Consider the following 14,566-nt stretch of genomic DNA (forward strand, 5'->3'; position numbering starts at 1 on the left):
TATTTTATTGGCAGTGGAAGAAACTACAGCAGGAGGACACCTCCCAGCTTGGAGCTGGCAGACAACATATACACTGAATTGTCTACTGTGGGGCTTCTTAAAAAGAATCATTTTATGAAGACTGACTTTGCCAGACAATTAACTTTCATGTCACATCCAACACTGCAATTTGACGAGAAGTTTAAATGTGCAGAACATCACTGCTGGTCCCATGGACGTGGTCCCATCCCACTGCTACGTGGCTGTATGGATGCTTGTGCCAGCACAAAAAAAAGGCAGAGGGAGAAGACAGAAGAACAAGCAGAAGAGTACAGGCAAGACTGCCTCCAGCAGCAGTGGCAAGTTATGACAATTGAAAACCTTTCATGAAGTTCCCTAGATTTGAGCTAAGAGCGACATTGAGCAATACTTAAAGGGCTGCATGTTTATCTGACAGCAGAAACACAGGCACCTCCTGGGTTCAATGAAAGAAAACAGATTAATAGTATCCAAGCACTGAATATTTATGCATCAAAATGGTAGTTTGTTGCTTTCATCTCTCTTTTGAAACTAATGCAGAATACCCTGTGATAGGTTCTGACTACCTTCACCTAGAAAATTGGTGGGCCAGCTGGTATTTTCTTTTTCTAGCAGTTCTGTAAAAAACACTTTCTTTGGTAAGATGGTACAATTTTCGTTTTACTTCTTTAATAATGGATCCCATGAACCCAGGAGATTTCTACAGCATAATCCTACCCTCTCCCTGTTACATTGCTTTCAGCATCATAGCCTCACTGACACAGACCTCTGCAAGTTCAAGACCTCTGCTTGACTTTACTATTAACCTGTTAGCAATGCCATTTCTATGGGCAATGGAAACATCCCGCCACCTATTTTCAGTAATGCTGTCTATATTACTGGCATTGCCAGGGAATAGTAGAAATCATTACAAGCTGTAGTGCCTCAGGCCTCATCAGGTACTGACCACTGTCTTGGATGTTCTACAGGATGGCATAGGGAAATGAGAGAGCCTCCGACATGCCACGCAGAGGTAAGTTAGGGGCACTTCTCATCACCACTCAGCATTAGCCAGGTTCCCCTTTACTTTTGAAAGTGTCCTGTTTGCTCACCCTAGCACGCATTTCTCAGCCCAGCTTTAACCTGTCACACACAGGAAGTGCACTGGCTCTCCAGCCCTTCCTGAAGCAGCAGGACAGGCTTGCTTCAGGAACTGACGGATGAGCACCAGGCCTGCCAGGAATAAGCAGCATCTGACAAGCTTCTTCCCCCGCTGGAGAAGGAGGCATGCTCTGACGCTTTTCCCAACAGCGAGAGGTCTGCCTTCGTAATTTTCAGGGCAATGAGATAACTTTGGACAGAAGTTGCCAACTATAGCTGGTTTCCCATAGGCGGGGGGCATTCTCTTCAAAGAGCTGCCAGAGTTTGCAATGTAGCATGTGACCATTAAGGGAAATTTTCTTCAAAAATCCATCAACTGCTAGACTGCACTGTAGTTCTGAGTGCTGCTGTTGTGACGTGGCAAATCCAGGATGATGGGGTACCTCTCCCGGGGGAAAACAGACTTGGTATTGGCAGGATCTGCCTGCAAACCTGGGCCAGCAGCGATGTAGGGGGATAATTACTCCAGAACAGAATGAGAACTTTTGAACTCTAGAGCACAGCATGAGGCAGTTTTTTCCTTCCCAAGGGAACTACTGAAGAAGCAAACATTATTATGGCTGACGCAGATGAGAAAATGAGAAACGGGGCAGGGGAGGAGGATGTATTGTTTAAATTGAAATATTTTAATTTATCACGTTTCATTTCCTATCAGTGCATCAAGAATTCAGAGATGTTCTGTTTAAATGAATACCATGAGAAATTACCACTCAACATTAATTTACAAAGAATCTGGGTAACTGCTGTGGTATTTCTTCAAGCCCAGGGAACCACCAAATGAGGCGCCCTAGCGCCCTCTTGTGGATTTTAGTGTCTACAGAAAAAAAAAATTGAGAACATTTTAGTGCTATGAAGGCTAAGCTGCTGCACAAGGAGAGTAACGTTACGGGTCCACACAGAAAGGAAAGCAGTCTTTTGATTGCAAGTTTTTTTTTGATTGCTAGTTTTCTGAAGGTGAAGGCTAAAGCAAGCAAAAAGCTCCTCCTTTGTTCTACAGTACTTTTTTTTTTTTCAATGTTCCTAATTATTCAAAAATTAGGCCATTGAGTTTTTAGGTGTAATTCTCTATATATGCTTCTGTATACAGGCAGTTTGTATCAAATTAACCTGGCTGTATTGTAATAGCAATGTTCTCATCTCCTAGCAAAATAAGCTTTCAAGAGCATGGACAAGAAGGGAAGATGACCATTTCGTTACCCTTACAGAAGCTCAGTGCTCTGTTTCTCACTCAGCTTTTTCCATGCTACTTCCAGTTTTCACCAGCATGCACCCTCAGACTCTGCACTTTGATGTAAACTGTGTGTCAGAGGAACTTATCTTGAACCCACTGTATACAAAGATACCTTATATAATTGGAGCCTCCTAAATCCTTGGTGCCCATACGCTGCTGAATTATTTATCTGTATTGCATAGAACAAAATCAGAAAACCCCACCTAATGTATCTGTAAGGACATTCACTCACGTTAAAAACATACTAAAGCCACAAACAGGTTACTTAGGTCAGGCAGCAGATGGCACTGAAATCCCTTTATGAGATGGTCATCATCCAAATGCATAACATTTCGTGAGGAGTAAGGGTATGTGTTTCTCAGAATGTTTATAAGATTACATTTAGTGAAAAAATAGTTAATATCTCACAATTGGATCCACAAAAGTCAGAGAAATAAAATGATTTTGTAAACTATTATTCCTATAGAATACTTGCAAATAAGTGCTGTTATGGTTGCTGTACACTTACTTACTGTTAATCAGTCATCAGAAGATGTAAAAATGATCTCTTTACAAGTAGCCTACTGTTTACAAACGAGCTTTTTTCTTTTTTTATTAATGCTTTCTATTGTCTTTAAAATGTGAGTGAATTTTCATTTTCAAAACTTGGTCAAAGCAAAGACTGTTCTTCTTTGGGCTGCCCAGGGAAGTGGTTAAGTCACCATCCCTGGAGGTTTTTAAAAGATGTTTAGATGTAGAGCTTTGTGATATGGTTTAGTGGAAGACTTGTTAGTGTTAGGTCAGAGGTTGGACTTTGTGATCTTGGAGGTCTCTTCCAATGTAGATGATTCTGTAATAATCATCATCATCTAGTAGAGCACATCCTAGAGTTGTTTCCTGGCAGTATTCTTGCAGGGGTCTTGTATGTACCAATACCATCCTTCTGCCTTCAGCTATGTCCTATTTCCCAGAGAGAACAAACTTAGGCCTCAGCTATAAAACTCTTATAAAAAAAAACTTTTTTATTATAATGTTCTTATTCAAGACAGAAGTCTGTCTAGTTTTTCAGATTTCTGTCTTACAGACAGTTGGTCCTGCTGTCGTCAAAGGAACCAACCAGGCATATTATCGTGACAGAGTTGACAGAACTAGCATACCAACTAGCAGGATCACGTGGGTCAGGGGAACATGTCAATCCCACCTTTTCTTCTCATAGTACTAAATCCTTCCAGTAGAGGATAGCTCACAATTGTCCGTTGTAGGGGATTACTGCTTTTCCAGACAGCTAGAAATCTTGAGGGGGTACCAGCTTGTGTGTTTCATAGTCCACAGGCATGGAGTTATACTCAGCTATTACATGGCAGTAACTCCAACCGCAGGAGCCTTTACTCACTTAGGCACACCACCGGGCTTTTGAGACTAAGCTGGTAACTCCACAGTGCCGTACCTCTTCCATCTGGGTGAGCACCAACACCTCTGCACCACGTTCCCTGCATGTACTGGATGCACCTGTGCAGATGCACTGAAATCAGACCACAGTAATTCTGCAAGGTGAGGAAAAATACAGGATTCCTAAGGAATTCACTACAGCACACAGAACAGAGAATAGGTTCAAAGTGTATGCAACGTTTTATTGAAAAAATACGAATGTTCTGTACATAAAGTACAACTCAATGGGCTTGACAAAATCCAGAGACTTATTGGTTAATAAGGGTCATCTTTTCTTCTTTTTCCTCTAAGGACATAAAGCATAGAATGAAGCAGCAGGTCCCCTGTACTTGTGTAAGTGCAATCCCATCGCGGTGCGTGCAGCATAGCACCTGGCTCTACACATGGGACTCCAACATGCTCAATGTACTTTGATGGATGGTCTGCAAGAAATTTAAAGCATGGAAGAACTGCACAGGACTGGTCCTTCAATCCATTGATCATTCCAAATTTATTGTGAGATCTCTGTACTCCTAAGCAGCCTGCATCTGCATATCCAATATTTCTGACAAATAAATACAAAAATAAATAGGGATCTGGCCTCACAGAACCTCAAGTCTCAGAAGCAACACAATTTGTAGCAAGCTACATACATAATTTCAACTGTATCAACATAATTTATTTAAATCTCTATCAATAAATGTATTAAAAGTATAAATTCTTATCCAATACTGAGAGTTTAGTTCTGGAAATAAACCCAGAAAAACAAAAGCTTTTTCAGTACTCTCTTACAATTTAGTGTGCTCTTAGAAAATGCTTTATAGCTGAACTTCAGCAGAAACTAGCTGCTATATAATGTAATTCTATCCCCCAAACCTAATATAAAAAGCTTTTTAAATCTTTTTACAGTAACTGGCTTTCATGTCCTAACTTTACATACAGTTACTAAAAATACTGCGTATAGCAGTGTTGTCTAAAAAATAGGTTTAATGGTAAAACTACATGCACAAATGCTGGAGTACCGAAGCAGAAACTGAATAAGGTGGCAGCTTCACAATTAATTTATGTTGCTAATTGGATGGTGTAACAATACTGCAATCCCAAAAGATATGTATGTTGCAAATGGAAAGACAATGATCAGGACTGGATGAGGAGAAAGTTAGGCAAAAAACCTTTTTTTTCTTCTCCATTTAAAACTGGAATGTCCGTTATCACCAAGAAGGTAAATGTAGGCCAGCATTAGAAACTTATACTAAATCAGGAGTAAATTGTGATGACTTCTCGGCCACCTCCTCTGACAAGTAATACTCTCTCCAGACCCTCAGTCAAGACTTCAAGAAACTCCATGTCTGTTTCAGTAAAGTCAAGGACAAAAATGTCAAAACCAGAATACACAGTGATTAGCTCCCCCTTACAGAATTGTAGTAAAACCTTGGATTTGTAATGCTGTAGGCAATGAAAAAACTAATCTCTGAACAATCCCACTAGTTTGTACTTATTACAACTCAAGACAGGAGGAACTTTCCTACATGCAAATTTTGAAAAACTTAGGGAAATGGAATTTTTCCAACTGTTAGCATATGCTACTTGTGGCTGAATGCATTTCTACATGCTTGTGTTGTGAAATATCTCACTGGGAGATGCCAAATGGGAGCTGAGTTTAAACTGTATTCCTTAACAAAATTTGACATATCTGTATTTATCTTTCTAAACAGATACAGATGGTGGCCGTTGCATAGGACTAATGACAGTTGTTTATAAATGCAAACCAATTATTTTATACACAGAATTTATTACTACTAACATAAAGATACATTTAAGAAAATCCCTAGCGGACTCACACTTTTCACCCCTGTTTTGCAAAGTAATAGGCCTCTGACTATGTAAAAGAGGAATCAGTGCTTTTAGGCGGACTCAGATGCAGTTACAAAACCTACTTTTTTGTGCATGCCAGCAGTACAGCAAGTTGCATTAGTGCATGGTTCAGCATGAGCCATAGATGAACTCCAGTCTAACGTATTTTCAAAAATATTCCTCCTTTTCAATATGAACTGCTTTCATCACAAAGGCATCGGGGAGACAAGACAAGGAACATACTACCCCAAAATTTTGTACCTACTACTTAGTTCTGAGTAAATTCTGGGGTTTGGGGAGGGTGAGGCAGAGTTGGGGAAGGAATCCAATGGATAAAAGCAAGCTTTATAAATTTGCTTGAAAGCAACACTCAGATCATTTTGGTGGGAAAGTGAAAGAACACCAAGCTACACAGACACTCCCTCCGAGTTGCTCTTTGTGAATATTGCACGCTGTTTGGTCACAGCAGCTGCCTCTCCAGGGAAGCCTGGAGGAATAAGCATCATTACCCAAAGTTACCACTGCCTCAAGTTCAAAATCTCTCCTGAGCTGTAGTAGCTGTGGTTGAAACGCATTTATGCTGAGGAGTGTTTTTATCCCTTCCTCAGCCAGCAGGCTGTTGAGTAACAACTGTTACCACCACTATCTCCTAGTTTCAGGAGAAAACTGCAATCTTTTGGTCTGGATCCACAACTCAGCGATATATAGTTTTTGGCATGGTTCAATAAAAGGCTTGCTACCTTAGCAGCCCATCTAGGCCTGAAGAGCAGCTGTGGACAGTAAATTGCCAAGCCAACAGGCTCACCAGATTGCAGCTCCTCAACTCTGGCCTTGCTTAGAGGCATGGTACAAGTATCCCTCTACGTGCCTGAAGAGGTAGGTTTGAATTTTAATCTTACCAGGGCATTACTCTTGCAGCTAAGCTTCCAAATTCTGATGTGAGAGCAGATGCCTAAGAAACACCCTCTCCGTAAGGACTTCAAGCTCACTCAAGTTCAGACACTGCCCTATCCAGAGCACTGCCTGCGGTGATGCCTCCTTAAACATCGACTGCTGAGAACTAACTTACCAAGTCAGTGTTGTGGACTTCATTCCCACAAGCAGATGCCCAGCCTTTAACTAACTCTGTACATAGGACAGCATTGTCCATACACCTTTCAGAGTTGGCCTTTGCTCCTGCCCTCAGCCGTGTTACATGTTGTCAAACTGTTTAACCTTTTCTGTAATGGCAAAATAATCACAAATGAATTATGCCATTTTTGCCAAAGTGAGACTTTGCAAGGGGCTGGTAAACTAAATTAAGAAAGAATTTAGACAGGAGCGATTTCAAGGCTTCCAGAGCAACCAGTGGCAAATTTAAAGCAATTATTATATAGCAGCCACGGGTAAGTACTCTCCACTCAGTACAAACCTTGTCACACGTGATGGCCTGACACCACTTGTGGCAAAAACAACTTCAAGAGCACAGATTAAAGAAAGATTTTGTATGTGGCCCAAGCCTTGCCTGAAAGGATACAGTTTTCATCACCGTCGGTATTCTTTGGAGGACCAGGCATATTGAGGAGGACAAGTCTGGCATCGTGGGATCTATTAACAATAACTTCATTGAGCTTCACTGCTGTGTGCATTCTTCGAACGTTAGATTGGTTCCTGCAGAAAAAGCACATTCAGATGTACTGTTAGAAACATACCCCTGAAAACTGAATGATTAAAAAGTCCTTAAAAGCATACCTTAAGTCTCCTAAATACCCTGTTAAGCATCAGCACACAGGATTTTTTTTCCCTGGAGTTAGGTCTCCAGCTGTTGGCGTTATGCTGCTCTTTACAAGCACAGTCTATAAAGACGATTTACAGTCTTTCATCAGAAGTTAAAAACACCTTTGCCCAAGGACTTGCTCTTTGACCATGGGCATTTGAGACTGCAGTCTTCACTTCTGGCAGATGCCCTTACTCCCATGGGGGCACAAACAGACCTCTCATGGCTCAGTACCACAAAATTCATCAGAGACCTAGCAGAACCCAGCAGGAAGCTGGCAGCCCCACACTCCATCCACACATTCTGTGAGTGGATTTGTCTTTGTGTTGAACAGCAGTTGACATCTCCAGAGAAAGCCTGGCTTCCTACAGATTCATAGGCTACAAGTGGCTGGATGCCTGCCTGCTTGGGGGGCTTTACTGATGCTTACAAACAATTTTAACCTTTCCTTCACTGGGACACTAATTAAACTTTGTGCCTGGCTATTTGCAAGAGAAGCCTATGATCTCTAAAATCTCAATCATGCTTTTAATTTGAGTAGCCACTTGATTCAAAAGTTATGAGAGAGAAGAGAACAGATGCAGCATGATCTCACAAGCTTCTGTTCTTTAAGAATGCAGGTTAACGTAGGTACAGGATTAATTTTTCAGAATATATCACCACAAAATAACCAATTCATGCAGGAACAGAACTGAAAAGTATCCTTTGGGGATTCTGAGCCTGGGAATGTTTCCTCCCTAAAGGAAATCAACCATTATTCTGGTACTGTAAAAGGAAAACAGAACAGAAATAGACTTAAAGGAAGAGTAGATTTGCAGCTTTGAGGATTCTCCACTTTTTTCTTCTTCAATTTAATATATTAAAACAAGGTATTAGTAGAAACAAATTGAAGATGAATATGCAGTTTTTCTGATGCAGTTTTACATGTTATGAGTTAAAGTCTTTAGTAACCTTGCTGCTCTTCCAAATACTTTTTTTTTGCAAATATGTATTTTACGTATTTTATATACACAGAGAACAGAAGATGCAATGGTACAATTTATGTTTGTTATACTAACAACACAATTTATCCACTTTGAATTACCTCTTTGTTATTCCATGTTCTTATTTAATTTAGAGCAAGGACATCCTCTGTCTTTACCACGTCAGTTTCAGAAAGCCAGGGACAACACAGACACGTGCCAGATTATGTTTACAGGAAGTGAGGAAGAAACCAGCACCAGAAACAATGTACTGTTATTAACTATGTACAATTTTGGAAAAGTAACTGATAACTAAAGGTTTGGTGTTCTCTAAAGTGACATTTAAATTTGGCATCTCCCCAGTCATTTGAAGTTGTAGGCTATGAGAAAGGGTTTGTTAGTGTCCAGAAACTGCCAGAAATAACATCATAGCAGTGTTGTGGAATGAGAGCTGCTCTAAATGAAGAATGTTTCCCATATCTTATGTCATACTCTGCTTAAAAAAATGGGCTCAGACCTGTAATTGTTTTCTTTCGTGATTTGTCAGTATAACTTGTGGTTTGTTACACACTATTTATAGTGATACTCATCTTAAGTGGCTAATCTTACTCCCTTTAAAACCACTGCTAAGACTGCTTAACTCTAACTCCTTTTCTTTTCTTCCATAATTACATATAGTTTTCCTGCTTTTTAGTTGAGAAGATGAAGTCTTCCCTCTCAACCATCTTAAGGCACTTCTACGTTAAATAACAAACTTACAAGTTTTCCCATTCTCTGAAAGCATGGAAGAGGAAAAAGTACAGGTAGTTAACACCAATTTCAGCAGAATTTCTACAGTATATAAACTATGTATGATTCATCCTAAAGCCGATCCGAATTCTCACTGATTTTTTGGGAAGAAAAATCTGTGACTTTGCCAAGTGTGCAAAGCTGGCCGAGTGAACTCTTATGTAAGATGCAATACATCAGAGAGGTCACAGGACATTCACACATTTTTATTCAAAGTCAAAAATAGAGCTTTATGTCCAGCTATTCAAAGGGTGCACACGTGGCAATGTTAAGGCTGTAGTTATATGTCAGTGCTCCCTCAGAAGCAAATCCATCTTAGAGGGTTTTAATCAAACATATATTCTATTCACAGTCATTCATCACCATCTCCACAGCCTCTTCCTTGCTGCATTTAACATCCACACTCCACATTAGATCAGCAAAATTATCGGTCTTTTATTAATTGCGATTTGATCAGTGAAATTACAGGTCTTCTATTAACTGTGATTAGATCAGTGGAATTATTAATCCATTTCTTTAATTGTGTATCTTGTTGATGTATTTGGGAGGCAGGAAGAAAGTTATAATAGGCTTTAACATCTCCAATTTAGAACTTGACTATACCAAGTAAAATAGTGAGGCATGTGTGCCACATTTAATTGGTTAGAGATTTCTCAGGAGGCTAACTGCTGTCTTTTCAGTAGTCAGATCTCAGTGCTTACTGCACAAGTCTAACCAACCATTAGGACGGACAAGACAAGAAACGCAAAGCACAACTAGATTGTCAGGAGGTGCAAACTGTTGACTCTGACAAGACTCACGGCTTAATGCTGATGAGATCTCTAAAGCTTCCCACAGCACTGCCTCGGTTCCGCTTCTCAGCATCACATTTCTCTTTTGTCCAGGTCATCTGAATGTTCTCAGGAACTGGGTCCCCCTCATCTTCTTCATCTGAGTACAAGCTTTCCAGTCGTGCTATTGAATGTCTGTCCTTTACCAGCTGAGCCTAGAGGGCACATGAACAACAAGGTGAACTTAGCTTATTTTGCCATCTGGGGTTATTTTTAAGCAATAAAAGACTTTCTGTTCTATTGTATCCTTTATTTTGTACAGTCAGTTTAGTGTCTAGGACAGTTCAGATGTCAAACATCTGCCCTAGCTAATAACCTTACATACCAACCTGACTTTAAACTGTTTAGGTGAGTGTGAGCCATGCAGAATTTGGACTAACAGAGGCCTAGGTCTGTATATATACAAGAAAAAAAGACTCCATGTCACATCATGATGTGGTCTGAAACAGTGGATGTCTGACTCAAAATTGATGATAAAGAAGTTGAACAAGTGCATGCACAAAAATAAGACAATACACTTGGCTATGAAAGGTGCAGACTCACAGTCCAAACTAGAATGAAATCTTCAGTAGGAAAACAGGATACTCTATAAATTGAGACAAACCCCAGACATCCCATACAAAGCAAAACCAAAGTTAAAACACAGTTGAGACTTACATCCTCACGTCACTGAGGATCGCTTACACTGCAAAGTAGAACATACAAATTGTTTCTGCAGCTTACATGCTGCCATTGTTTTCCCCCAAACCAAATGATTTTTAGCGTGGGTTTGCAAGTGCAGCCAGGCTATTCAATGACTATATGCAATTTTGGGAAACAAAAAGCTACACTAGAAGAATTTCCTTATAGCTTTTAGAACACAGGACTTAAGTTTAGAAGCAGCTATATAAAACACCACCAGGAAGGAACTTTGTGTCATCCACCTCAGCAGCCCATAATAATCAGCCACAAATAACATACCTCCCTTTCCCTCTCTGTTTTTGTCAGCCTCATTTGCCTCAGCATCTGAGATCTCTGCTCCATCATAAGAGTTCTCTCGTAAGTATATGCTGAGATATCACTATTGTGCTGCGGAAATAAGAAACACGTTTTGCTCTTTTAATCAAGTCATAATCAAACACCACCATTTCCCTCAAAGTGAAAAATGGGCTCAAATTTCTTACCATTTCTACCACTTCTACCTCTGCCTCTATTCGGAGTTGATAAAGGAAAGTAGCCAAGTCCTTCTTCATCTGGATGCTGTTATCATCCATCTGAGCCACAGTAAAAATTCTCATTTTGCATTTTCTCCAAACCTGGAGGAAGGGAACATATATTCTCAGAACCTTTGAACCAGTAACACTTTGCTATATGAAACAGAAACCTACCAATATAACCGTGTTTTTTTTGTTGTTGTTGTTTTTTGTTTTTGTTTTTAAATCAGCACAAGCTCTGCTCCTGGGCCTTTCTTGTTTACACTAATGCACACCAAAGTGGTTGGTAACAAAGTCTCTCTCTAGCTCCTTACTTTGTGCTGTTTGAGTAGAAAAGGAAGAAGCATCAACATGCCCCCATCATGCACAATCCACCACACATCAATGTTGCCTTCATTGTAACGCTCGTGGTTGCTGGGGTAGAAAGACACATTTTTGGGAACCAGTAGAGCCAGATGGGCTGCAGTTGTGCAACGAACAGTACCTGCCAGATGGGGGAAGAACAAACAGTTAGTTAACTCTGATTCTGCAAGAGTGATCTACAGTTAAAAAGTTACTCACTAAGCAAATGTCAGCAAACTGGAAAAGTCACCGCTTACAAACAGAAAAGAAGTACATAAAGACTTGTACAGACAGGTCAGGCCAAACGCAGCTAGGATAAAACAGACTTACAGGAACACAAGCCCTATTTCATGTCTGAAATAAATGCTGCGATCTTCAAAGCTAAGTGCAAGGAGGAAGCATCTGCTTCGTTCTAATTTTACTGTGTTAAGTAGTTGAACCATTCGAGATGACAGGGGAATGACAGGGATATAGCAGGACAGTGTTAGCTCCAGCAGTTAAAATGGATAGATTAGCACCTATGAAAGGACAGAGATTATCTAGGAAAGAAATTATAGTTTTCCACAAAAACAGTACCCTTGAACTCTGTAATTTTTAAGCATTCATTAGAAAGACGAACTTTAACTGCTACATTCATCTTTGGAGATCTTTCATGGGCCTCCTAGCTACAAGTGATATTTCAAATGTATTGTGAGAAATCATCTACAGGAAATTTGCTTACTGCTTTGCCTGAAAGCATAGCTATATTTTTTCCCCCTTTCTCCTGAGCTGCATCAGCTGGTCTCACATGAGAGATTTTATTTCCCTCATGAACTTCACCTCAACTGCTGTACTTACTCCTTTCGTAATGCAATTCTAAAGACTTCAAATTATCGCATTTATTTAAAAAAAAAAAAACAAAAAAATCCACAACCCTAGCACTGGAATGTAAATCTGTAAGATTGCACTTATTTTCTAAGACTTAGCTCCATCAGCTCAACAATAAGTTCATGTTTGATAGCAGAAACAAAAAATTATAAAAACAAAACCAGTTTTACAAGAATTCTGCTGAAATCCCCAGTGCGTACTGTATATGTAATAAACATCTTGGTGCACAATGTTTGATCACACAGAACCTTCAAAACTCACCTATAAATGTCTTCCACGACCTTGGATCTTCACTTTGCCTCCAGCCATACGGCCATCCCAAAACCACAGTGTTGTGTTTCATGCCACCTAGCCCACAGGACTGGATCAAGTGGGCAATTCCTTCTCGAACTTTATTGGCTACAACTACCTGACAGAATCCTTTCACTTTCTCAATGTCCATCATATTTTTAATAGTCTGGAAGACAGACAAGGAAAAACCTCACAACAAAGAGAAACTCTAAGTCTTGGTCTATCATTTGATTACAGTGTAAATTCTTTGTTCATATGTCCACACGTAAAATACATTGTAAGGCAAAGTGGATGAGCAGATTCTGCTCATCTGCTTTCCTTAATAAAACAGCAGAGAGAGCATACACTCATTGTATATAATATCTGCTGAAAACACGTAAGGTTCCCTTCCAAATATAATTATTTCTAAGATATAAAGATAGCTTTTTTGTTTGTGTAATAATCTCTTACGCATAAAAATTGTAGCAGTTAGTGATATCTGTGTTCCTATCTCACTTTCCATTCTCTAATTTTAAAACAATCAACTTATTAAATACACTTAATTAGCTTCCCTTGGATTTCTAGTTTCAGATATCTATGTAACTTGCTGTGTTATTATATTCAACTTACAAATATGAGCACTAAACCCCCACTCAAAACCACTACCACCCCACATACCATGCCCTTTATTTGTTTAAAGAATAAACTCACTCAACCACAGGCCTATGAATTAGTTTTTCCTTTGTAACTGTGTTCCTGTACAAAAACCCTTTAGGGAAAACAACGATGGGCAGATGCTGCACAGATGTAAGCAGGGCTATGATGTCATGTTTTTACATATTGAGGAAGATGAAATGATTTAGTAGCAAATTTTCAAGACCACCCTTTAACACTTTTTGTGATAATTTTATCACCATACAGTGATGAAAGCACCACAGCACATTTGCTAAATTTATAATAATTGAAAGTCACTGAAATGTTCCTTGGTATGTTCAGAAACTAAATAGTCACCTTCCCTCCATTAGTCCGCATATATAAATTCCCACAGCAATTATTTCTTATAAATCAAGAGGTTCACGGAGTCAGGCTTTTTCTATAGGTTGCAAGCATTTATCTTTTTATGTTCTCAAAGCTACAATTGACAGCTGAAACTTTTGCAAGCTCTGTACCAAACAAAAGTAGTACTACTCAACTAGTACTGTATTTCATGGAAGTCTCAGTAATACGCTTTTTTCCATGTAAGTTTATTAAACTTTTACATTACCTGCCCGCTGACCCCTCTCTTTCCTTTAGGAATTTGTTTAAAGCACTGACCTGCTCAGCAGCCTGGGCTTCTCCATAAGTTTCCAAGAAATTCCCTTGGATCACTGATCCTATGATAGTTAAACCTTTGCCAGCTTTCAGCTGGGATGCAAATGTTAACAATCTAGGGTATTTTACGTGCAAATCTTCATCAAGTTTCAGAAGCACCAGCAACTGAGGCCTGGAGAAAATAAAAAGGGAATGCATTTTTGTATTAATGCTTTTTGCAAAAACACTTATAAAAAACTGTTTCTTTCAATACTTTAATTGTGCTTGAATACAGTACACTCTTTCTATATCTCCTGCGTTTGGAGGGTTTTAATTAATATTTTCTTTCTCTCGATTTGAAGCAGATTGAAGCACTGAGGGAATTGTTCTGCTGTATTGTTTTGACAGTCATAAAACCCATTAATGTACTCAGCTTATGAGACTTGCATTAGTGTTTTGGTTGATTTTTCAAGGCTCTGTTAAGCACAAGTAGAGCGCATGCTGTGTTCAGAAGAGTAAGGCTGTCCCTCCGGATCCGTCTTGTGCCAAAACATTGGGAAACATGAATGCTTTTACCTAAACATAGATCCCACTTGCTCTCCGTCCCTTAAGATACC

At 39.5% G+C, this 14,566-nt stretch overlaps 1 protein-coding gene across 2 annotated transcripts in view; it reads right to left on the reverse strand.

Moving 5' to 3' along the window:
* Nucleotides 1–3,974: 3,974 nt before the first annotated feature.
* The window catches only part of SLC12A4 (solute carrier family 12 member 4), a 50,424-nt gene continuing 39,832 nt past the window's right edge, over nucleotides 3,975–14,566 (reverse strand). For both annotated transcript variants that reach the window (XM_083852084.1, XM_083852085.1), the window contains exons 17-24: nucleotides 13,974–14,142; nucleotides 12,651–12,846; nucleotides 11,495–11,664; nucleotides 11,151–11,282; nucleotides 10,948–11,055; nucleotides 9,958–10,142; nucleotides 7,167–7,300; nucleotides 3,975–5,145 (exon numbers count right to left, since the gene is read on the reverse strand). In XM_083852084.1, coding sequence (XP_083708210.1) covers nucleotides 5,054–5,145; nucleotides 7,167–7,300; nucleotides 9,958–10,142; nucleotides 10,948–11,055; nucleotides 11,151–11,282; nucleotides 11,495–11,664; nucleotides 12,651–12,846; nucleotides 13,974–14,142 — 1,186 coding nt within the window. In that variant the 3' untranslated portion in view covers nucleotides 3,975–5,053. The remainder of the gene's footprint in view (nucleotides 5,146–7,166; nucleotides 7,301–9,957; nucleotides 10,143–10,947; nucleotides 11,056–11,150; nucleotides 11,283–11,494; nucleotides 11,665–12,650; nucleotides 12,847–13,973; nucleotides 14,143–14,566) is intronic.

The sequence above is a fragment of the Anser anser genome (assembly GCF_964211835.1).
Source record: "Anser anser genome assembly, chromosome: 11".
Taxonomy (NCBI): domain Eukaryota; kingdom Metazoa; phylum Chordata; class Aves; order Anseriformes; family Anatidae; genus Anser; species Anser anser.